The sequence below is a fragment of the Canis lupus genome, chromosome 6, assembly GCF_011100685.1.
Source record: "Canis lupus familiaris isolate Mischka breed German Shepherd chromosome 6, alternate assembly UU_Cfam_GSD_1.0, whole genome shotgun sequence".
NCBI classification, from domain to species: domain Eukaryota; kingdom Metazoa; phylum Chordata; class Mammalia; order Carnivora; family Canidae; genus Canis; species Canis lupus.
Genome location: NC_049227.1, coordinates 18,653,739 through 18,676,707, shown reverse-complemented (window position 1 = coordinate 18,676,707; position 22,969 = coordinate 18,653,739). Strand labels below are relative to the sequence as shown.

General features: G+C 56.0%; 1 protein-coding gene across 2 annotated transcripts in view; it reads left to right on the top strand.

The window, feature by feature from the left end:
• Positions 1–17,193, top strand: part of SBK1 (SH3 domain binding kinase 1) — a 48,028-nt gene extending 30,835 nt beyond the window's left edge. For both annotated transcript variants that reach the window (XM_038539971.1, XM_038539972.1), the window contains exons 2-4: positions 14,585–14,817; positions 15,523–15,725; positions 16,321–17,193. In XM_038539971.1, coding sequence (XP_038395899.1) covers positions 14,592–14,817; positions 15,523–15,725; positions 16,321–17,193 — 1,302 coding nt within the window. In that variant the 5' untranslated portion in view covers positions 14,585–14,591. The remainder of the gene's footprint in view (positions 1–14,584; positions 14,818–15,522; positions 15,726–16,320) is intronic.
• The last annotated feature ends 5,776 nt before the right edge of the window (positions 17,194–22,969 follow it).

The following is a 22,969-nucleotide window of genomic DNA, read 5'->3' as shown; positions in this document are numbered from 1 at the left end:
GAGCTTCCGTTTACTTCCGTGGAAAACAAAGATAATACCCACCTCAAGGTCATCTGGGGGATTAAGTGAGCTAAAGCATGAAGAGAGACTGGGTCTGGCACATGAAAAAGCTCAATAACTATTGGCTTTTTTTTTTTTTTTAAGATTTTATTTATTTATTCATGAGAGACACAGAGAGAGGCAGAGACATAGGCAGAGGGAGAAGCAGGCTCCATGCAGGGAGCCCGACACGGGACTCGATCCCCGGTCTCCAGGATCGCGCCCTGGGCCAAAGGCGTTGCTAAACCACTGGGCCACCAGGGCTGCCCACTATTGGCTTTTATTAAAAGGGGCATTGGCAAGTGGGTGACTAAGCCTTGGTGGTAATGCCACCTTGGTTTCCCCATAGCCAGTCTGGGGAGACCACAGGGCTTCTGCTGTCCCCACAAAAGGGGAAGGGAGCATTTGAGAGCTGGTACAGTGTGGTGCTTGAGAGCATGAAGCGTCTTGGTGCTGCTGGTGAGGGTGGGGTGGAGTGGGGTTCAAGCCTGAGAGGCTATGAGGGCCCTTCCAGAACCTTGCGCTGAGGCTCTGGGGGTGCGATCTAGGGCAGCTTGGCCAGAGTTCTGTCGTTGAGGTCCTCCTCCATCTCACCTCTGCTTTCTAGGTGAGGTACCTGCCAGGCTTCTGCTGAGTGAGTTCCCAGGCTTTCTGCCCCAGGCAGTTGGGCATCAGGCCAAAGCCAGGACCAGCACCTCCAACAGATCCTGAGTCTTACCCAAACCACCTACTCCCTCTCATGCTCCCTGAGCCCCCTTTCTGGCCTAAGGAAGCAGCAGCAATAGGTCTGAAGGGTCCAGTTAGAGCCCCTCCTGTCTCCCTGCCATAGATTGGCTTCAGTCTGAAGAGAGAACAGATTCCCAGCTCAGCCCCCACATGGGGAGCCGTGTAATATCAGGGTTGGGAGGAAGCGGTGGAGCATTTTTCAATGTCAAGTGCTCCATGCTGGACACTGGGCACTGCTTTCTCATTTATTGCTGAGAACAGCACCACATTAACCCAGAGGGAGGATTTTGACCGCCCTCTGTGAGCCACCAAAGTGAAACTGGCATTTGAACTTCCTGGGTTCAAATCCCACCTGTACCATTTCCGAGCTATGTGACCTTGGACAAGGCAGTTGTCCTGTGCCTTAGTTTCTTCTGATGCAGTATGGGGGTGATAGTAGCTCCTACCTTCAAGAGTTATGGCGAGGCCTAAATGAGCCTGTTACAGGTAAAGTACTTTAGCAGTGCCTGCTACCTAAGTGTCTGCACTGTCACCTGGGCCACACCCTGAGGGGTTTGCAGATGAGCTGGTCCAGGCGGGAGGAAGCCTGGGGACTCCCCACTGCACCAGCTCTCCTCCCCTGCAACTTTAGCCGGAGAATGTTCCAACTGCCCCTGGTTGTTGAGATGGCCCTGAAAGGACCGGGGTAGGAGCCTGGACAGGACAGAGCCGCCTCATCTCCTGGTAAGGCCTCAGAGAGGCTGCTCAAATCCCCCCTCTCTCCAAGGGTAGTTCCTCTGCATCTGTCAGATCACCCACCCCATCATATCAGGAAGGCCCCCCATTCCCTAGCCAGGGCCCACTATCCTGCAGGGAGATCTTCCCACCCTGAGAGCCCAGATATCTGCTGGCCCTGACCCCAAGTGTCTCCAGGAGAGGTGGCGAGGCCCCCAGTTAACATATTTTAGCATCAAAAACCACGACTCCCAGACACTGCTTTGTGACTTTGGGCAAAGTGCTTTGCTTACCTCTCTGTGCTTCAGATCTCTCATCTACAAAGAGGGTGGTGCTAGTACCTGCCTTGTAGGATCACTGTGAGGATTAAGTGAATGTGAATGGCGCGGAGTACCCTCCCGGAAGGTTTGCTGTTAATGTTAGTCTCTGCAAGTCCTGAGCAGAAAGGGAATGGTAGCCCCAGTTTTACAGGTTAAAAAACAAAAAATGGAGACTTGGAGATGAAGGTCTTTACTCAGGCTTCCATATCTAGGATTCAGGGAACATTCTGGCCACTTTCCCACCATTCACATACAGTTCGCAGGGCAAGGCCAGGTAGAAGGATACCACAGAACCTAACCTGGGCTCTGGCTGCAGTTCTGAACATCTCTCTCAGCTTTCCTGCTCCCTCACCTCTGCTCACATGGGGCCATGACAGGCGAGCACTGCAGCACGGGGGAATCTGCAGTGCATGCCCAGTCCTTTTCCAGAAGCTTCTAAGGCTTCCCTCAGCCCTTACTCCTCAGCCCCACGCCTAGGACAGTGGTGGAATTGCTGTGGGGGACTGGACTCCAAGTCTCTTAAGGGTAAGCTAGATCAGGTTCATGCTGTCTCTTCACCTCCCAGAGCCTGGCACGTGGGTTAGTTTCAGGAAGGGTTTGCTCCAGTCGGGGGTTTGGAGTGCATGTCACAGAGTGAAGGCCAGGTCCTGCCATGGCCTCCAAGGCCCTACATGCTGCCACTTACTCCGTGCTTCTTCTGGCTCCTCCTGCGCCTTGCCCTCCCCCTCCACTCTGCAGTCACGCTGGCCTCCTCACTGTTCCCTCAGCCTCTGCCAGGAAAGCTCTTCCACCATAATATCTACCTGCCTGTTGCCTCGTCCTTAGGGCCTTTCCTGACCCCTCAACCATCTATAATTTCCTCCCTCATCCCCAACATTTCCTCACCTCTCCCTGCTTTGCTTTCCTCTCTAGGACTTCGTACCCTCTTACCTACATCTCTTAGCTACCTTTCTGATTGTCTGCCTCCAAACTAGAATATAAGCTCCTTGAGGGCAGGTCTGTTTGTTTGGTTCCTGAATGGACTCCAGATCCAAGAACAGTGCCAAGCACAAAGGAGATGCTCAACAAATATTTACTGAATGTTCTGGAGCCAGACAGGTATCTCTAAGCCACTTCTTAGTTGTGTGACACCAGGCATATCACCTAATTTTAAATTCTCTGAGTATCAGTTTAAGGGACATAATGGGAATAATATGAACTTCTCCCAAGCTGGTTGTGAGGTTTAGATGAGTCTCCATATATACATAAAGATCTTAGTACTTTTTAAAAAGATTTTATTTATTCATGAGAGACACAGAGAGAGGCAGAAGCAGGCTCCCTGTGGGGAGCCCGATGAGGGACTCGATCCCAGAACCCCAGGATCACAGCCTGAACAAAAGGCAGATGCTCAACCACTGAGCCACCCAGGTGCCCCAAGATCTTAATACTTTATGTGGTTCATAAATGTTAGCTGTTATTTTTTTTAATTTGGTTTATTTATTTATTTTAGATTTTATTTATTTATTCTTGAGAGGCAGAGACACAGGCAGAGGGAGGAGCAGGCTCCACGCAGGGAGCCCGATGTGGGACTTGATCCCGGGACTCCAGGATCACACCCCAGGCCAAAGGCAGGTGCTAAACCACTGAGCCACCCAGGCTGCCCTTTGTTAGCTGTTATTAATAACCTTTTAACCTGCACCATATCATCCCCATTTTACTGATGAGGAATAGAGGCACAGAGAAAGTGACTTAACCAGAGCTTCATAGCCAGAAATGGTGGTGGTCCTACCCAGGAGTGCCAGAATGTGGGCTCCAGTCTCCTGAACTCAGCTCCATCCTCATTCTCCCCTCTGGGGGTTCTCAGGGAAGAGGTAAGGACTGTAGCTAAGGGAAGGGCTCTTCTCTTCAGGGAGCCTCTGGCTCACCCAGCTGCCTCTTCAGTGGTCACCACCTGTCCACTGGTGGACACCCAGCCACGGCCCCTGGGCCAATCCGCGAGTGGCAGGCCACCTCTGTGCTCTTAGCCCTCCACTCCTGTTGATCTCTCTGGGTCCTGGGCTGCCCACCTCACCCAAGCAACAAGGCTCATGCCGCCTCCCACACCCACAAGGGCTGCCACAGGCCTTGGGCCCTCAGGCAGGTGGGAAGGGGTGAGGGCCAAGCCTGCTGCTTCCCCCACAGGGTCTGGCTGGGGAGGGTGAAAAGAGGCAGAGAGCCTGTTCCAGCTCTGGGCACCAGCTGCAGGCGAATAGCGTCACAAGCTATTAATAACCACCACGGATGTGCCCCAGGGAAGGGGCAGACTGTGCCAGCTGGAGGGGAGGCTGAGGCAGAGCCTCGCAGCAAGGGGAACCCCAGGCCGCCCCTAGTGGGGAGGGCAGTGGAAAGAAGGTTATTTCCAGTTTCTGCTTCTTGATCCTGTGAACATTCCCGCTCTTCCTCTCGGTCTCCCCACCCAGGGTGGATGGTCTCCAAAGTCCCTTCTGGATCAAGCGGGTTCAGAGGGTGAGATTTAGCAGACCCCAGACAGCCCCAATTTCCAGCATAGAAAACCAAGGTGTGGGATCCCTGGGTGGCTCAGTGGTTTAGCGCCTGCCTTTGGCCCAGGGCATGATCCTGGAGTCCCGGGATCGAGTCCTGCATCGGGCTCCTGGCATGGAGCCTGCTTCCCCCTCTGCCTCTCTCTCTCTCTCCCTCTGTGTGTGTGTGTGTGTGTGTGTGTGTGTGTGTGTGTCTATCATGAATAAATAAATAAAATCTTAAAAAAAAAAAAAAGAAAAAGAAAACCAAGGTGCAGTCAGGGTACGGCCTCAACTGAGGTGGTGCAGAGTCCTGTCCAAGCCAGGACAGAACCCCGGTCCCAGTCCCCTCTGTCCAGGCAATGCCAGTTTCATTCTTACAGAGACCCACCCAGTTAGATGGGCATTCTCAGCTCCCTTTTACTGATGGGCAGACTGAGGCTTAGACGAGGGGTACCACCTGTCCAGGGTCACACAGCAAGAAGGGATGGAGCTGGAATTTGCACCCTGAGGGGAAGACAAGGAGGTGTTTGAGAATATTCTTCTCTTCCACCTTTTAAACAGAATAGAATGTTTGCTGGAACCTCTCTTTGTGTTGAAGGACCAAGGGGAGGGAGGGGCCTCATCTGGAATCTCTTAAGGGCTCCCTCCGAGGCCCCAACCCCCTAGTGTTGCATGTAGAAGCGTGCATGGGGTGACTGGAGACTTTTTCAGAGGAGAGGGTGCTAAGCCTCGGTGACCCCTGAAGAGATAAGAACCACTAACTAGCTCCTTTCATACATTGGAAAACTTAAGAGAAGGAAAGACACGGGGCTGCCCAGAGCTCCCTGGGACCAGTAACAGGGGCTTGTGTTCTTCCAAGCACCTCATAGACCTTTCTCTAGGGCCAAGGACCAGGCTCTGGGTCCCCTCCCCACTCCCTGGCAGCAGATAGGAGAACCCACGTGAACTGAATTCTGCACTAAGGTAAACAAAGGAGGGTCAAGAACCCCTCTAGGGAAGGTAGCGAACAGCAGAGAGCCAGACTGGGGCACCTGCCTTGGGGACATAAGAAAGGCTCTGCTCAGGGTGGGGTGTCCTCTCCCAGGAGTCTCACCCTTCCTGAGCATGGGCTGGGCCACTCCTCCTCTGGCCCTTCCCAGGGGGCCGGTGGGGGGGGGGCGGTATCACAGCCCTGGGCTATTGAGCCTGGGTGGATTGGCATGATCCCGCCCCCTTGCATTTTCCTTTGGCTTTGCTGGACCACCAGCCACGCCTAGACTCTTTTACTCCCTAGGATCGTACCAAGTGAAAAGTTCCATTCCTGACCTGCCTCTGTTCGCTCAGTTCCCACTCCTCTCCCCAGAGATTTGTTCACGCATTCATGCATTCATTCACCAAATATTGATTAAGTGCCTATGATGTACAGGCACTGTGCTAGCTGCTGGGGGATCCACAGTGAACAAAACTAACCCAACAACATCCCTGCCCTCCTAGGGCTCAAGTTCCAGTGGGGAGGAGAGACGGCCACAATAGATATAGGCAGGCAATAAATTATATAATAAATTAGAGTAACATCCTCTCATGGGGGACGCTAGGGCAGAATAAGGGGAGTGCGGTAAGGTAGCCCAAGCTGAGAAGATGTCATTTGAGCAGAACTTAGGGGAATGGAGCCATATGGCCGTTTAAGGGCAGAGGGAACCACCCCCAGGCCGGGAGCTGTCATGTTTGGGGAACAGCCCGGAGACCAGTGTGTCTAGAGCAGAGGGAAGGAGGAGACAGGTCAGATGGGTAAATTGAGGGCCCTTGTAAGGACTCTGGAATGAAATGGGAGCTGAGGGTGGGTGTGAGTGCTGAGCTGGGGAACAATGTGCCCTGAGTGGTTCCTGCCAGGCTCCCTGGCTGCTGGGTCAGGGACCGATTGTGGTGGGGGGTGGAGGGACCAGTTAGGAAGTTCCTGCAGTACCTGACGGACCAGGATGGCTCAGACCAGTGGGAGTGAGTGCTGAGGGTGGTGCAGTACCTTTATTAATGTCTGGTGTTGATTCCAGGGTTGCTTTATACAGATACAAGCAAGCGAGAAACCTATTCGTATTTTTTGCCATTTCAAAGTAGCATACTAAACTATAAAGTGATACAGAGGCCCAGAGAGGGCGAGGGAGCTGGTGGCAGCTGCTGTGCTCCACCAAGAAGCAGCTCTCTCTTACATGGCTGGAGGAGGGCCAGTGATCGGCGCGGCCCTCTGGGGGACACCGAACATTCTACAGAAATTCCAAACGCACTCACCCTTTAACCTGGCCACCCATTTCTAGAACTGGGCATAGAGACACATCTGCACACTGCAAAATGACTTAGGTACAAGGCTACTCTTTGTTGACAGTAGCCAAAAGGTGAACATGACCCAGTAGGAGTTTGGTTAAATAAATGGCAGTATATGCACGCATACGTTTCCAGCCCCGGGGAGGGGAGGGCCCGGGTTCCAGGTCTGCAGTGGTGCCTCCGTGGGGGCTGCGAGGCGCTCCCCTCCTCCCGCCTCTCCTAGCCTTGCACTTGGTGCTGGGCAGGCCTGGGTGCTGTCCTCGCCTGTGGTGCTGAAGACAGAAGGGCCAGAGACCAAGAGTAGAGAAGAGGAGATGAGCCGGGAAGTTCAGTGTTCAGTCTTTGTCTCTACCCTTTACCAGCTGAGTGGCCTTGGGCAGGCAGCTTAACCCCTCTGAGCCTCAGCATTCTGATCTGCAACATGGAGTTGCTGTGACAATGACAGCCCCGATATGAAGCACTGGCATATGGAGAATGAGTGATGATTTGCACCGTATCAGTTTAGGAGCAATCAAAGAGAGTGGTTAGGCTTTTGGACACTGCAGTGACAGTGCCTGGCTTTGAATCCCAGCCCTGCCATTTATTGGATGATCTTGATCAAGTGACATGAGTGCTCTGGGCCTCAGTTTCCTCATCTGTAAGTTGGAGTGAATAACAGTCCCTGTGTCGTAAGATATTGTGAGGCTTAGATAAGTTAATTTCGGTGAGGTCTTGGCACACATCAGGAATCCTTAGTGTTACAGTTATATCACTTTCCTCTTCCATAGCACCTCTAGGCTCTCTGTCCCCACCAGTGTCACTCCCAGCCACGCCCCCCCTCTGCTGTGCTCAGGCTGGGCTGTGAGAGGGAGAGCACACCTCACCCTACAGATGTCCTGGCCTCTAGCCCAGCTCTGCCATTGACCTTCTGTGTGATTTTGAACAAATCACTGTTTTCTTCTGGCCATCAGTCTCTGCGTCGTTAAAATGGGGCTAATGATACCTTACACAACCCCTGGGAAAATAACTATGTGCCTGCAGGGTCATTTCAAGAAAGCCAAGACATAAAAAGTTACAACTTGCCAAACACGTAAAGAATTATGCACCTAGCATTTGTCACACACTGGCTAAGTGCTAGGAATACTGAGGTGATTAAGGCTTGGGGCTTGCTTTCAAGGAGCTCTTAGGTTTCTTGCTGGATTGTCAATCCCCTTCAAAGCCCATTTGTGAAAAAACAAACAAACAAAAAGCCCATTTGTGTGTTACCTCTTCCAGGAAGCCACCCTGACCCCACTGCCATGCCCTCCTTGAAATGCTGGAGCACTTAACATTGCCTTTCTGGCCTTCCCATTATCTGAGTCCTTATTTTGTCTGCCTTCCTAATTCATAGGTTCATGTCTTTTACCTGGTGCATTTCTCTAACCTACTCACCCCATGCCAGCACCCAGCACAGTGCCCAGGCCTGAGTAGATACGCTTGTCGGGAATCTTTAGGTTGCAAGTTACATAAATTCAACTCAAAGTGGCTTAAGCCAAAAAGGAAATGTATCGATGCACAAAACAAATGGTCAGGAGTATAATTGGCTTTAGTCATGCCTACACCCAGGTGCCCAGAGTCATCAGAAACCTCTCTACTTTACAGCTCTGCTTTTCTTCTCTGATGCTTCATTCTCTGGCAGGCAGTCCCCACACGGTGGCAAAGCCAGCCCCCACAGTTCCAGACTTTGTCCTCCCGCTTTGCATCCCGGGGTCAGGAGGTATCTCTTTCCTAATAGCTGCAGCCAGAGTCCTAGGTCTAGATCCCAGTGGGTCCCCTTTGGTCACAGGTTCATCTCCGAACCAGTCATAGTGATCTGGTGGATGGGATGGATCTTCAGTAGACAACCCTCCTGAAACACATGGCCTGAGAGAGGGAAATTCATGCTGAGCAGGAAAAACACCAGAGGCTGACTCAAGAAGCCACTGAAAATGCTTGAGCAAGGCAAGGAGTGGGTTAAATGTGGTTTTAAGACATAGATAAGGAGGACTTGGAGGGAAAAGCCTAGAGGCAGGAAAGGGGGTTGGGGGGATCCCAAGCCAGCTCAGCCATGTAGGCTAGGGGAGTGAGGCTGCAGCCCCTCACTCTACATAGAAGCAAAGTGAAGCAGGCCCTCTGTCCCCACTCAATACCTGAAATAATGGCTTATGGCTGCATTTGTCACGTGGCTTTTAATAATAAGACCAACCCAGAGCAGTGACCCACTACCCAGCAACAATCGTCTATTCAAAGGAATCCTTCCAGACAGGACTTTGTTAAGGATACCCCTGGGGCTTGCCTGTGCTAAGGGCACAGCATGGGTGTGGTGACCTGAGGGAGGGGACCTGGGCATGGGGAAAGAGAATTAGACTCCCAGAGTGAAAGTAAGAAAGGGCTGGCTGATGGCACTTGGTCCAACCTCACCCCACCCCCACCCTCCAATTTTCCAACAGATGGGCATCCAGTCTCTGCCTCTCTACCCCCAGTGATAGAGAATGCATTTCCTCCCTGATGTGACGTGAGAACGGTCTCATTTGGGGTTGCTCTCTGCTTGGGTTTACCCTCAGGAGCCTCAGAGGACGCAGTACATACAAGCATGGGACCTGAAGCCTGACACCCTATATTAAAATCCAAATTACTTAGCCCATCAATACATCACTGTCCCTTCTGTAAGATGAGGTAATAATAGTAGCACCTACCGCCTAGACTTGTGATTGTCCAATAATTTAATCCATTATAGTTAGCCCAGCACTTGGCATATGGGAACACTCAATATATATTTACCAGTATTCTTATTTTCCCAAGAGACAAGAGCAGGCCCCCCACTCTTTACAGACTGGTCATCCTCCAGGCAGTTGGACACACAGAGGTTCAAGTCCTAGCTCTTTGGCTTCCTTGCTACATAATCCCTGGATTAGTGTAGTTCTAGCTGCTATAACAAATAAGCTCCTATAGCTCAGCAGTCTAACACAACAGATATTTACTTCTGGCTTCCATAAAATGCTGAGTGGGTCATCCTCATCAGCAGGAGACCTCCCACAGCCAAGCACCCAGGCTCCTCCTAGCTCCTAGCTTCACTGTCTTATAGAACCCAGGAGGCCTCTGAATCAAGCCCAGGTATAGAAGAGATAATAGAGAAGCCCCGCCCACTCTCAAGAGACCCCACCCAGGAGTGACAGCCATTGTCGTTTCTGCTCACGTTCAACTGGGGAAACTGGTCACGTGGCCACACCTAGATGTGAGGCGAGCAGAAACCGTATAGTTAGTTCCTTGCTGACAGCTGCTTTCCAGCAGCAGCTCTGTATTATAAAAGAGGAAACACAAAGTTTCCATAGTCAATCACCAACTTCCTGGGCCTCTCTGCTTCATCTATAAAATATATATATATATAAAAGTATCGCTCGGTTGTGGCAATGGACACTTACTAAAATCATTGAATTGTATACCTTCTGTGGGTAAATTTTGTGATGTATACAAAGTTAAGCTGTTTAAAAAAAAAAAAAAAAAAACACAGGAGACATCTTGCCCTCCTTCTCAGGATACTTATGAGGACTCTGAAATTTTGCCAGGCTGGCACCGTGTGTATGTGTGTGTGATAGGGAAGAGAGGTTCCAAAGTGGGCCTGAGTTGGGTTATGCATTGGGTGTAGTTTTTATAAGAGAGGTACCCAGCTCAAGCCACCTGCCAACAGGAAGTGGTAGGCGGTTCTGTCTTGCTTCGTGCTTGGGAAGCCCTCCTGGCTTGTGGCGGAAGACCCAGCCCACAGGGCGAGAGTGCAACGGCTGCTGAGAAGATCGGGTGACACCCACCTGCCTTCAGCAACAGACGGGAAACCAAGGGCCTCCCTCGGGGCCAGTGAGGACACACACTTGAGGTGCAAGGCCTGTGGGGTCCCCCGGAACAGCACAGTCAGCTTGAGTGTGGATAGTAGTGTCAACCGCACAGGATGGAAGGGGAGGGGAAGAGGGTAGCCACGGGCCTCCATCACCTGCTGGTGGGAAGTTCACAGTCACCAAATCCACAGGCAATGGTGATGAAGGTAAACTAATTTTAGGTCAAGTTCCTGCCAATGCCAGGCAGGCGTATATGCCCTCAAGTGCTCAGGGAGCCAGTGTGTCTTCCTTTACTGTCTGGCCTCGAGCCCCCGCCTGAAAGAAGTTGCTCTGAACCCACTGCTGTGAAGATTAAGTGAGTTAATACATGGGAAACACCTGGACAGTACCTGCCACCCAAGCCGCTCTCAGCGGGGGCCCAGCAAGGCATGAGTAGCTTTGGCTCAGGTTTTGTGCTCTCCTGGGCTCAGTTTCCCCACTTGGATACCCAGGGATCCAGACGAGACGCTCCAACATTCTGACTTGGGAAAACAGTAGTTAAGAGCACCGACTTTGGAGCCAATCCCAACGTGAGCCGTGTGACCTTGGGCAAGCTCTCTAGGCCCTCTGTGCCCCTAAAACAAGGATCATGAGAACACTTATCCGCTGAATCGTGAAGATGAGCTCATCCTTAGAGCAGGGCCCAATGTCAGTGGTAGCTGCTGCCGTTTCATTGTTGTGATTTCCTGGTTGTAAAGGTGTGGCCGCCGAGGCCCAGACAAGTGACTGGCTCAAGGTCACCCGGCTAAGAAGTGGCGTGCTAAGAAGTGGCGTGCGGCAGGATCAAGGGCAAGCCTGCTGAGCCCCGAGGCCCGTGCTGTTTCTGTCACTCCCCACTGTGACTCTTAAATCACATGCGTGGTAACTGGGTCAGAGGCAGTGTGTACCTGGGGCTGTGACGCAGGCTGTGTGGATTAATTCCTTGTTGCCTGCCGATGCCTTGCAGAGAACAGGCCTGAAAGGGGTGGGGGGGTGGGGTGGGGGGAGGTCATGAAGGAGGGACGGGTCAGTAGTGAAGACCCCCAAAACTGGGTCCTGGGAACCAAGGAAAGGGATGAAAGAAAGTTGGATCATATGTAGCCCCTAGCCCCAGGAAGCTCTTGGTCTGTTGATGGGGACAGACGGGACAGGGTTGAGACCACCCCAAGACATTCAACAGGAACTGTCAGAGACACGCACAGACGCTGTGTGAATCCTGGGGCTCGGCAGAGGCAGAAATCAGCACCCAGGGCAGCAGGAAGGCTTCCTGGAGGAGGGGGACCTGAGGGTGAAGACCCAGAAGATTGCGGCTGGTGCAGGGGTAGGTAAAGGCAGGCAGCAAACCCGGCAAAGGAGACCAGAGAGAGGCAGTGCAGAGTGGTGGTCAAAGGGCTGAACCTGGATGCAGGCAGCAGATGTGGGGCCCAGACCCACCCCGCTGTGGCTGTGCGCCTGACCCAGACTGGTGGCTGCACGGTGCAGCTCTGAGGCCAAAGCAGCAGGGATGAGATGAGCCACGCACCCAACAGTCTCTGGCTGAGGGAGGAGGGGAGAGAAGGAAGAAGAGCTAGCAACTTGCAGCTGCCAGTCAGTCTCCCAGAGGATGCAGACACAGCCCAAAATGGCAGGGCCAAAGCCCGAAGTGGAAGCATTGCACACACGTGTGCCCCTGTGCCTGCACACCCACGGCCTGCCCAGCACAGCAACCGTCGCAGAGTCCACACATCAGGAGAAGTAGGTCAGCAGAGCAGCTCACAGCCTCTCACTGGCGGCCAGGGGGAAGAGTTCAAGGCACCGAGGGGGTGTACTCACCGGAACCCCTGGGGGAGAGGCCCACACTCCCCTCAGAAAGGGCCTGAGGCCGCTCACCCACAAACGGCCTTCCCTCTCCCTGCTGCATCAAAGCAGATCGCCCATGTTTCCTCACTCAGAACCACACTCCCACTGTGTATGGGCATTGGACAGAGGTCAGGAGGGGTGACCCCTTCCAGCCCTGAAAGCAGGGCAAGACCATCGTGGAGAGAGGCCGTCCACTTTAGCCTAGTTGGTGGCTGCAGTAAGAAGGACCCAGTGCTATCCAGCCAGGGCTGGGACTGCAGAGACCTGGTGACAGGTGCCATGGCCCAGTTGGGTTTAGCACATGGAGGGTGGTGGCGGTAGGGGCAGCAGGACCCCGAGTCCTTGGGCCTGGCACCATCCCTCCCCCTGGGGGGGTCTCTGAGACAGGCTGATGCAAGCCCCAGGCCAGCCCCTCTGAGGGCTTTCATGTGGTGTTTCAGGCAGACTCCTGGCATATGTTCAGACCAAAGGAATTAGGAAGGGAAAGGCAGTGGATGTGGCAGGGGAAGGTTCTATAGAACAAGGCTTGCTCATGAATGGAGGGGAAGGGGGCTGATTGGGGGAGCAGGATCCTGAGGCAGCAGAAGGGGCAGGAGCCAAATCGGAGGAGGGGAAGAGGGCCCCCTGCTCCCCCAGCCAGCCGGAGGACGTGCAGATGGAGCTCCGTTTGGGGCTGGGTGGGAGGCCAGGAAGTTCCCTCCTGATGTTCCTCCTCTCTGTGTGAAGTGGGAGTCTGGGTCGTGCCAAGAGGGAAGGGGAAGGCAGAGGAGGAGACTGGCAGGGGAGCTGCTGGGCCAGGGGGAGCACAGAGGGGCTCCCGGAGAGCCCACCCCTACTCACGGCCTCCGCTGGCTCAGCTGAGGGGGAACACAGATCACACTACTGAGGGCACACGACACCTGGCACTTAGAGAGCACTTACTGTGTACCCCGGCTAAGTCATTTAGGAAGTCACAAGCCCATAGGGACAAGGCACTGCTATATCCTTTATGTGGATGGAAAATTAAGGCAAGGAAAGATGAAGGTACTTGCCCAAGGCCATCCAGCTAAGCAGGTGACAGCTAGATTCAAAGCCAGGCCAGCTGGTTCCAAGCCTGCTTTCTCTCTGAGAGCCCTGGGCCGTCTTGTAGAGGTGGGGGGCTGGGGGAATGCTGGCTGAGTCACCTGGGACTTGGAGGTAGGAGGGAGTGAGGTGAGGGCAGAGGAGGTGCACTGAGAGGCAGGCTCCTGGGGCTCAGCTTATGGAGGATTCTGTGCCTCTCCTGCCGGTACACGCACAGACATGTGGACACCTGCTCCTGGAAGCTCCGCTCCCCAGCCCAACCCCCCACACACACACACTTGACAGACAAGAAATGCAGGCCCCAGATGGGCATTTGCTGGACTCTGCACGGCAGCTCTCTGCCCCCCAACACCGACTGGGGACAGACTCAGTACCTCTGATGCGTGGGTGTAGTTTGTGTGAGTCCCAAAAGGGTCAGTCAGGCTATGAATGTGGAGGGTGGGGCTAGGGCAGGGTGGGTCTTTGCGGGACCTGCACTCTCCTTGTGTCTGGGGGAGACTGGGGGAGGCTGGGTGGCACCCTGAGAGGACACATGTACCTGAGCAGGGCGGTGGTGTCTGTGGAGGGGCAGGGGTAGAAGGCCGTGGTTGGGTGTGTGGCCATAACTGTGCCATCCTGCCCGAGTTTGGGCTGAGACTACTTGGTTGAGGAATTTGATACTGTGACCCCTGCCCTCAGATATCACCTTCCCCACCTCCTGCCTTCTGTTCTCAAAAGCCTAGACCACATTTTATCATAATATATAATTCATGTGTTCACTAGGTTTATTGTCCATCACCCTCCTTGGAACACAAGTCCCATGAGGGTGGGATTCTTATGTGCTTGTTAGTGTTGCGTCCCCATGTCTCTGAACAGCAAGCCCCTGGCCAACAGCAGGTGCTGATCAGTATCTGTGAATCGGAGCACCCGTGTGGACTTGGTCTGTGGAGTGTCTTTGTGTGACATAGGTTATGAGGGTGTGCCTTGTCCAATGCTGTGTCTGGATGACAGCTTGAGACAGACAGGCTGGTGGTACCCAGTGGGGACTGTGGGGGCAGTGACTGGTGGTGTCTCCTGGGAGTGCTGGCTCAGCCCAAGGCCCTGATGCTTTGGGGAAAGGGGATCCAACAAAGATGCTTGTCGCCCCCTTGTGGTCATCTTGAGCCTGATGTCCCAGGGCCCTAGGTACTGGGGAGGGAGGAGGTGGGTGGACTAGGGGGCCCCCAGCTTGACGTCACATTTCATGCCACATCCCCCATAACAGGGAGAAGATGAGCGTGGGCTGCCCAGAGCCCGAGCCACCCCGCTCCCTGCCCTGCTGTGGGCCAGGGACTGCCCCTGGGCTGGGTGCAGGCGTGCCCCTCCTCACTGAAGACATGCAGGCACTGACCCTCCGCACACTAGCAGCTAGCGATGTCACCAAGCACTACGAGCTCGTCCGGGAGCTAGGCAAGGGCACCTATGGGAAGGTCGACTTGGTGGCCTATAAGGGCACAGGTGAGCATCTGGGCCACAGGGTGGCCAATTTTGAGGGCCAGGGTAGGGACTTGTCTCGGGCTCTCGGGGACTCTCTTCAGGAGCCAAGAAGTCAGCAGGGAGACACAGTTAGTGATCCAGGGGGAGAGATGCAACCTGAACAGCCCAGGGAGACCTGAGAGGGAGGTACAGAGCCCAGACTGGAGGGTGGGCTGCTTGGGGCCAGCTGAGGTCAGGAGAGAAGTCAGGGCTGCCAGTGGTGTTTGGGGAATCACCGGCATATTAGTGATCGCTGACCCCAGGGAAGTGGACAAAGCTGAGGGTGGGTCCTTGGAAACAGAGCACCATTCTTAAGGAGAGGTAGGTGATCTCTCTGGGAGGTCAGAATGGCCAACTCCATTTCTCAGATGAGGACACTGAGACCCAGAGATCCAGTCAGTCATCTAAGGTCATGCAACTAGAGAGCCAGGGCCAGACCCCAGTAGTCTGCTCCAGAATTTTCTCACTAAACCAGGAGTGCGATGCCTTCCCCACGCCATAGGCTCACAGCCAGTCAGGGGCAGGAACTGCATGACTTCCCTGCATGGCTTCTGGCAAGTCCCTTCCTCTTGCTGGGGTCTCAGTTTCCTACCAGTAAGACATGGACAGGCTCGCGCTGTCTCGGGGATGTCAGGTGCAGGGGCGCAGGGACAGAGGCCTTCACTGCTGTGGCTGCTGCCCCATCAGGCACGAAAATGGCGCTGAAGTTTGTGAACAAGAACAAGACCAAGCTGAAGAACTTCCTGCGGGAGGTGAGCATCACCAACAGCCTCTCCTCCAGCCCCTTCATCATCAAGGTCTTTGACGTGGTTTTTGAGACGGAGGACTGCTATGTCTTCGCCCAAGAGTATGCGCCCGCCGGGGACCTGTTTGACATCATTCCTCCTCAGGTACATGGTGTGGTGGTGCAGGGACAGGAGAGGGCCTCCTGGCCCCAGGACAGCCAGGCCAGGCACTCCAAGGGCGGCAGCTGGAGGATGGGACAAGGTCCAGTGGACACCTTTCTCAGCAGCTACGTAGGAACAGTGGGGACACCAGAGGGGAGATGAGGCGGCAGGGCCTCCAGGGGCCTCCTGGAGCAGGGAGAGTGCCAGGAGGGTTCCAGGCTCCTGGCTCTGCATTTGGTGGTGCCTGCTAGGTGCGAGTCAGCTCTGGCGCCCAGGTGGCCAGTGGCAGGGCCTCTCGGAGCCTTAGGTCCCTACGAGGGAAGCAGCGCAATCGCAGCCACCAGGAGTTGGTGAGATGGTGCGGGCGAGGGCGCTCAGTGGGGCGCCTTGCCCACCGTGGGCGCTCAGTGACCAGGGGAGAAGGGTGCGGGGTGAAAACTAGCGGGCCAGACTGGGAGCAGGAGCACCCCCCGCGGTGGGGTGGGGGCGGGCAGCAGGTAGGGGCACAGGCGAGGGGGCACTGGCAGCAGTGGGGAGGGATGGGATGGACGGGACGGCGGACCTGGACCAGCCGTCCCTGAGCGCTCCGCCCCCGCAGGTGGGGCTCCCCGAGGACACGGTGAAGCGCTGTGTGCAGCAGCTGGGCCTGGCGCTGGACTTCATGCACGGGCGGCAGCTGGTGCACCGCGACATCAAGCCCGAGAACGTGCTGCTGTTCGACCGCGAGTGCCGCCGCGTGAAGCTGGCCGACTTCGGCATGACGCGCCGCGTGGGCTGCCGCGTGAAGCGGGTCAGCGGCACCATCCCGTACACGGCGCCCGAGGTGTGCCAGGCGGGCCGCGCCGACGGCTTCGCGGTGGACACCGGCGTGGACGTGTGGGCCTTCGGCGTGCTCATCTTCTGCGTGCTCACCGGCAACTTCCCGTGGGAGGCGGCGTCGGGCGCGGACGCCTTCTTCGAGGAGTTCGTGCGCTGGCAGCGGGGCCGCCTGCCGGGGCTGCCGTCGCAGTGGCGCCGCTTCACCGAGCCCGCGCTGCGCATGTTCCAGCGCCTGCTGGCCCTGGAGCCCGAGCGCCGCGGGCCGGCCAAGGAGGTGTTCCGCTTCCTCAAGCACGAGCTCACGTCCGAGCTGCGGCGCCGGCCCTCGCACCGCGCGCGCAAGCCCGCCGGGGACCGCCCGCCCGCCGGGCCGCTGCGCCTCGAGGCTCCCGGGCCGCTCAAGCGGACGGTGCTGACCGAGAGCGGCAGCGGCTCCCGGCCCGCGGCCCCCGCCGTGGGGCCCGCGCCCGCGCCCGCGCCCGTGCCGGTCCCCGTCCCCGTGCCCGTGCCCGTGCCCGTGCCGGTGCCCGTGCCCGTGCCCGTGCCCGAGGCCGGCCTGGCGCCCCCGGGGCCCCCCGGCAGGACGGACGGCCGCGCGGACAAGAGCAAAGGGCAGGTGGTGCTGGCCACGGCCATCGAGATCTGCGTCTGAGCCCGCCCCCGCCGCCGGGACCCCCGCACCCGCACCCGCGCCGCGCGCGCCACGCCGGGGGCGGGGGCGGGGGCCGCTGCGAGTCCGACCGCCTCCCCCCCACCCCCACCCCCACCCCCACCCCCACCCGCGGCGGCGGGAGGCAGGAGCGCGGGGCGGCGGGCGGGCGGGCGCCGGGTCAGCCACCCAAAGACCTCTGGCCCGCCTGTGGGGCGGGGGCTGGGCGCAGCGGAGCCGAGCCCCACAGACCCGAGGATTCAGAGGCCCCCCTGACACCGGAGCAAGAGAGCTTGCGGGCAGACCCCCCCCCCCACCCCCCAGCACACACACCGTCCCGGACCCTGGAACCCTGACTAGTTGCTCCCGGCCCTTCGCACCCCCTGGCAGATCGTCCCGCAGCCCCACCCCTAATCCCCTCTCCTGGCCGCCCCAGCCTGCGACCCCCAGCCCCCCCCGCCCCCCACCCCCCGCACGCACCCGGGCACAGAAGAGGAAGGACGCGTTGGGGCCGGACGCTGGCCGGGAGGGGAGGGCCAGGAGCTGAGGGCTGAATGTTGCTCAGCTGCGCCCTGCCCCTTTCCTAGGAGGCTGCGGGGGAGAGGCCAAGCCCTCTGCAAAATGTAGCAAATGTCTGGATGTGGCAAAAGTGTGTGTGTGCGCGCGCGTGCGTGTGTGTGTGTGTGTGTGTGTGTGTGTGTGTGTGTGTGCTGGCACAAGCCGGAAGAACCTGGTGACCCCCACAACCCATTTGCCGATGAGAACACTGAGCCCCTGGGAAGGGCAACCGACCCGGACAGGTGGGCTCTAGAAGCCCTCTGTGTCCTCCCCAGGAATTTCCCGGCAAAGTCGCAGAGGGAAGGGCTGCCAGAGGGGGCCTCAGTGCCCGGGCATCCCCAGGACAGGGGCAGTGAGTGCAGAGCCCCAGGCCGGCGCAGCTCCCCGTTCTGGCCGCACTTCCCCAGGCCCGGGGACCTCAGATCCTCTGGGTGCTCACCCTCTGAGCCCAGACACAGCCGGACTTCTGGCCGGTGGCGGCGAGGTGATCTGGGCCAGGAATCCCCCTGGGTTTCTGCTGGGGACCAACATGTCAGCCTACGGCTGCCGCCATCCCAACGTCCTGGTACTGAAGTGTGCCCCCGTGGGTGTGAGGATGCAGTGGGAACGAGGGTGGGGGTCTGTGGAAACACAGGGTGGGGGGGTGAATCGGTGTGTGCCCCATGAGTGTGAGTAGAGTCCATGTATGCGTGTAGTCTTATGTGTTCAGCGATGGCATCCAGACGCCTCAGCAGCTCCTCCTGGCCCCAGGATCCAACCCAGACAGCTGCCAGCAGGTGTCCAGGCCTACGCTTCACCACGCGCCCCTCAGGGAATCTGGCCAGGAGGCACCCGCAGGTTGGTTCGGGCCCCTAGGCAGCAACACAGGACCCCAACCTCACCCAGTGTTCCCTCGTGACCCCTGCCCTTGCTGTGGAGGCCCAGGACCCCGCAATAACCTCAACATGGGTGAGGCCACTCCTGCCTGGCAGGGTCCCCTCCGCCATCCAGGGCCACACCTGCCAGGGTCCTACTGGGGTTCTAGGTCATTCGAGGGGGCCCTCTGATGAGCCCCACCGGCTGACCAGAGAGGGCCCAACTACCATCTGGCCTGGAGCCCCCACCTCTCCACTCCTCCCTCATTCCCACCGCGCAAAAGGGCTATAGGTCCCCCTGCCCTGCCCGGGTCCAGTTTACAAAGTGTGCGGTTGCCCCAGGGCCTGGCCCTCCCCTCTTCGGTGTGCCCGCCCACTTGAGACCCACCTCTGCAGTGGGCCCCAGGGCCCTCCACATGCCAGGTAAGTAGCAAACCCTCCTCCCACCATGGGCCCTGTCTCAGAGAAGGCCCCCCATCACTGCCCCCGGCCCAGCTGGAGCCCACCCGGGCCACCTCTCTCTCCCAGCCGCGACGTCTCCTTTTGCCTTAGGCCTCTTGACATCCTGTCTCTCCTGCAATAACACGGACGCAAGATTCCAAGTAGATGTCCCTCGCCGTGCGCGCTCTCTCTTTCTCTCTCTCTCTCTCTCTCTCTCTCTCTCTGTTAAGATCCTATTCGGGAGTTTCTCCCTCGTCGTAGTATCTAGAATGTTAGAGTTGGAAAGGGGACTGTAGTTACGTAGCCCAGCCCCCGTGTTCAGAGGCACAGAGAGGGCCAGCGACTGCCCCACACGGGAGCAGGACCCCAGCCAGGCCTGCTCCCTAGCTGTCGGGGCCCTGCTGCTGCCGCCGCCGCCGCCACCACCACCTCTGCTAGTTGGGCTGGGACCCTTTGCCCCTTAGGAGAGGTGTTGGTTACAGATGTTTACCTCAGTTTACGTCACTGTCGAAGAAACAAATAGCAAAAAATTAATAACACCGTAGACACGAAGACTTAGAAGACAACACACAAAATCTTCCTCTTTCGATTCTTCTGTGAAAGTGTGTGTGTATGTGTGTGTCCCACTCCGGGCAGGCCGGGTCATCCTCGATCTCTGTCCCTGCCCCTAGGCCCCCACACTGCCCCGTCCTTCGGTGCTTCCCAGAGACCCCTCTGAGCTGGCCTGTGGGGTGTGGGGAGCCCCCTGGGCGGGAGGCAGGGCCACAGGTTAGCTAGAGGGCCTCCCATCAGGCCCACCGAGCAGAGCTGCCAATACTCCCTGAGCCCGCGCTGTGGCCCGTGGGACAGTCGTGGTGGCTAGCATCAGCACCCAAGCCTGGCTCAGGGTTTGGGCGGAATCCGGGGCCCCCGAGCCGCAGCCCCTCATGTCTCGCCACACACACACACACCCCCACCATGTGTTTGTAAATACTCTGGCATCCTTTGGCCCTGAGAAGGTTTTTAAATGTGTTATTTACTTCTCTAATCATGACAATTGCTATAAAATAAACAAAAGTCTAGAAAAATTACCACTGGGTGGCTGTCTTGCCTCAGATACGGATGGAGCAGGGAGGGGACATGCAGAACTACTCCTGAACTTTGAACCTGACAGATGTTCTCAGGTGGGGTCTGCAGCGTCTGAGCACCCACCTCAGGCCCCCTGGGACCACTCAGGCCTAGAGCAGGCTTGAAGGCGATGGGAACAAGGACCAGGTTCTGGGAGGGAAGGGGTGGCGCCCTGGCCCCAGCCTGATGTCCAGCTTCAGCTTGGAGCCCTTCAGGCTGGGCAGAAAATTGACGCAATAGCCCAGAGGAACAGAGCAGGCTGATTCATCCGGTCGCCACCCAGCAAATATTTACCGAGCACATTCTGTGTCCCACCCGGGATACAGCAGTGAGCAGGGACAGATGGTGTCCTCAGGCAGCCAGCAATGGAATGATAGAGACAGACATAACCCATATTTAAGGCTGGGTGTTGGGAAAGTATGTAACTGGGAAGCTCATCAAGTCTGGGGGTGTCGGGAGCTCACCAAAGACAGGAACCAGAGGAGTCGGAGTCCTCTGGGCAGCGGGACATGGCCGGGAGGCAGAGGCTGCATGGGTGGTGCCTGCAGACTCCAGGCAAGGGGGCGAAGTGGGGGGAGGGTTGGGTGGGCTTTAAGGAGATTCATGATTCCACATTCATTCAGCAAAGATTTATTTCCTTTTCATAGATAAGATCTGTCACTCTGTTCCAGACCCTTCCATAGCTCCTTAGACCACCCAATCAAAGCTGAAGTCCTTAGGGTGGCTTCCAAGATCCCACCCCCTGCGCTCCTGCCTTGTCCTGTGCTGCCTCCCAGCCACATCGGCCCCTAGGACTGCCCAGCGTGCTCTCTGCTCTGGGCCTGGACCTTTGCCTGGGACTCTCCCAAATCTCCCCCCTCCCTCCAGTCCTCAGTCCTTCAGGCACCTGCTCAAATCTCAAGCAATCAGAGAAAACTTCCTAGAGTAGAAGCCTCCTACCCTGCAGAAGCTACCCTACCCTCCTATGCTGAGTGCTCACCGTCACTCGCGGTACCATGTTCTCGTTTGTTCTCCATCTCTACCCTCTAGAACGGAAGTTCCATAAGAACAGAGTCAGTGTTTGGCAAATTGCTATCCCCCCCCCCCTCCGATGCCTAGTAGAGGGCCTGGCACAGGACAGACCCTCCCTAATGATTTGTCAGCTTAATGAATGAATGCCCAATGCTATTTTAGGGGCCAAGGATACAGCAACAAACAAGACAATCCCTAACCCCTGAAGCTTACTCCCTGAAGACAAAAATAGACATTAATCAGATCACACAACTATCTATGAAATGAGGGTGAGGGTAAAAAAAAAAAAAAATAGGAAAGAAATAAGAGAAAAAAAATCCACCCAACCTAGATCAGAGGGGTAAGGACTCATCCCCAAGAATTTTCTCTATGGTATGTTAAAGAAAAACCTTGTTGGAACGCCTGGGTGGCTCAGTGGTTGAGTGTCTGCCTTCGGCTCAGAATGTGATCCCAGGTCCGGAAATCAAGTCCCACATCATCGGGCTCTCCACAAGGAGCCTGCTTCTCCCTCTGCCTATGTCTCTGCCTCTCTCTGTGTGTCTCTCATGAATAAATAAAATCTTTAAAAACAAAATAAAACAAAAAAAACCCCAAAAACCTGCCATTTCAAACCATCTGCCACTTCTCTGAAATGATAAGGGTAGACACCCAGGGGCTTCACAGAACACTTTAATGGCTTATTAAGGGGTGGAGGGGAAATCTACAACTAGAAATAGCATCCCTGGTTCCCCCACCCCTCCGTGTTCAAATAACACGGGCTAACTGCCAGTGTGTCCGAGAATGCCAGGACCTACCACTAGGGGGCCTTGGTTTTCCGCCGCTCTTGCTTGTGTCTGCCACTCCGCATCCCTACTGAACTGGGTGAGTGTGCTCTGCCCTGCCACGGGGCTTGACCAGGAGGCTTTCCAGGCCCGCCCACACACGGTATCAGAACCAGACCAACCCCTGCAACCCCAGAGGTTCTCCCATTTAGCCTGGGCCACCTGCCCTTGTTCGTGGCAAGTGCCTTCTCAAGGGCACTTAGTCTTCTCCTGCCCATGGTCTTCAGGCTAGACTCAGTCCACCAAAAAGGTTCCAGTAACATTGAACTTCAGAAGGGAAGGGATTGTATTCTTTGTATTCTTCATTTTCTCTCAACATGCTTCTTGAGTTCTAGGCAAGTTTTCCCAGCTACTTGCCAGCAACAGCTTACCGTGCCCAGACAGGGAGTATTGAAAGGGCAGCCTCTGCCTTCGGCTCCGGTCATGATCTGGGGGTCCTGGGATCAAACTCCTTGCTTGGCAGGGAGTCTACTCCTCCCTCTCCCCCTGACCTTCCCCCCCCCCCCCCCCGCTCATGCTCTCTCACATTCTCTCTCTCTCTCTCTCTCAAATAAATAAAATCTTAAAAAAAGAAAAAAAAGGCCACCCTCAAATTCCCATTATACCCTTCACACAGGGCAGTAGAGGCCAACTCAACTTACTTACTGAGGGAAAGAGTCCCCAAACAGCATTTCTCTTTAAAAAAAAATGTAGAGCCTTACCCTCCGCCCCCATCTCGTGCCTGGTTCAGGGTGGAATGTGGGTGTAAAAAAAGTAATTTAGAGTTATTTACTGGCAGTTGAGCGGAGAAGAATGTTCCTCACCCAGCTTGGTTTTTGGTTCTTGAAGGGCAATGGAGAAATTCAGGGGTTTTCATTTGGAGCCAAAGAAGGACGAAAGAGTATGGTGGCTCCAGAGGCCAAGAGCATACAGGGACAGCCAAATAAGTAGGCTGTGTAATTAGCAAGTATTGTATACTTGAAATGTGCTAAGAGAGCATAATTTTAG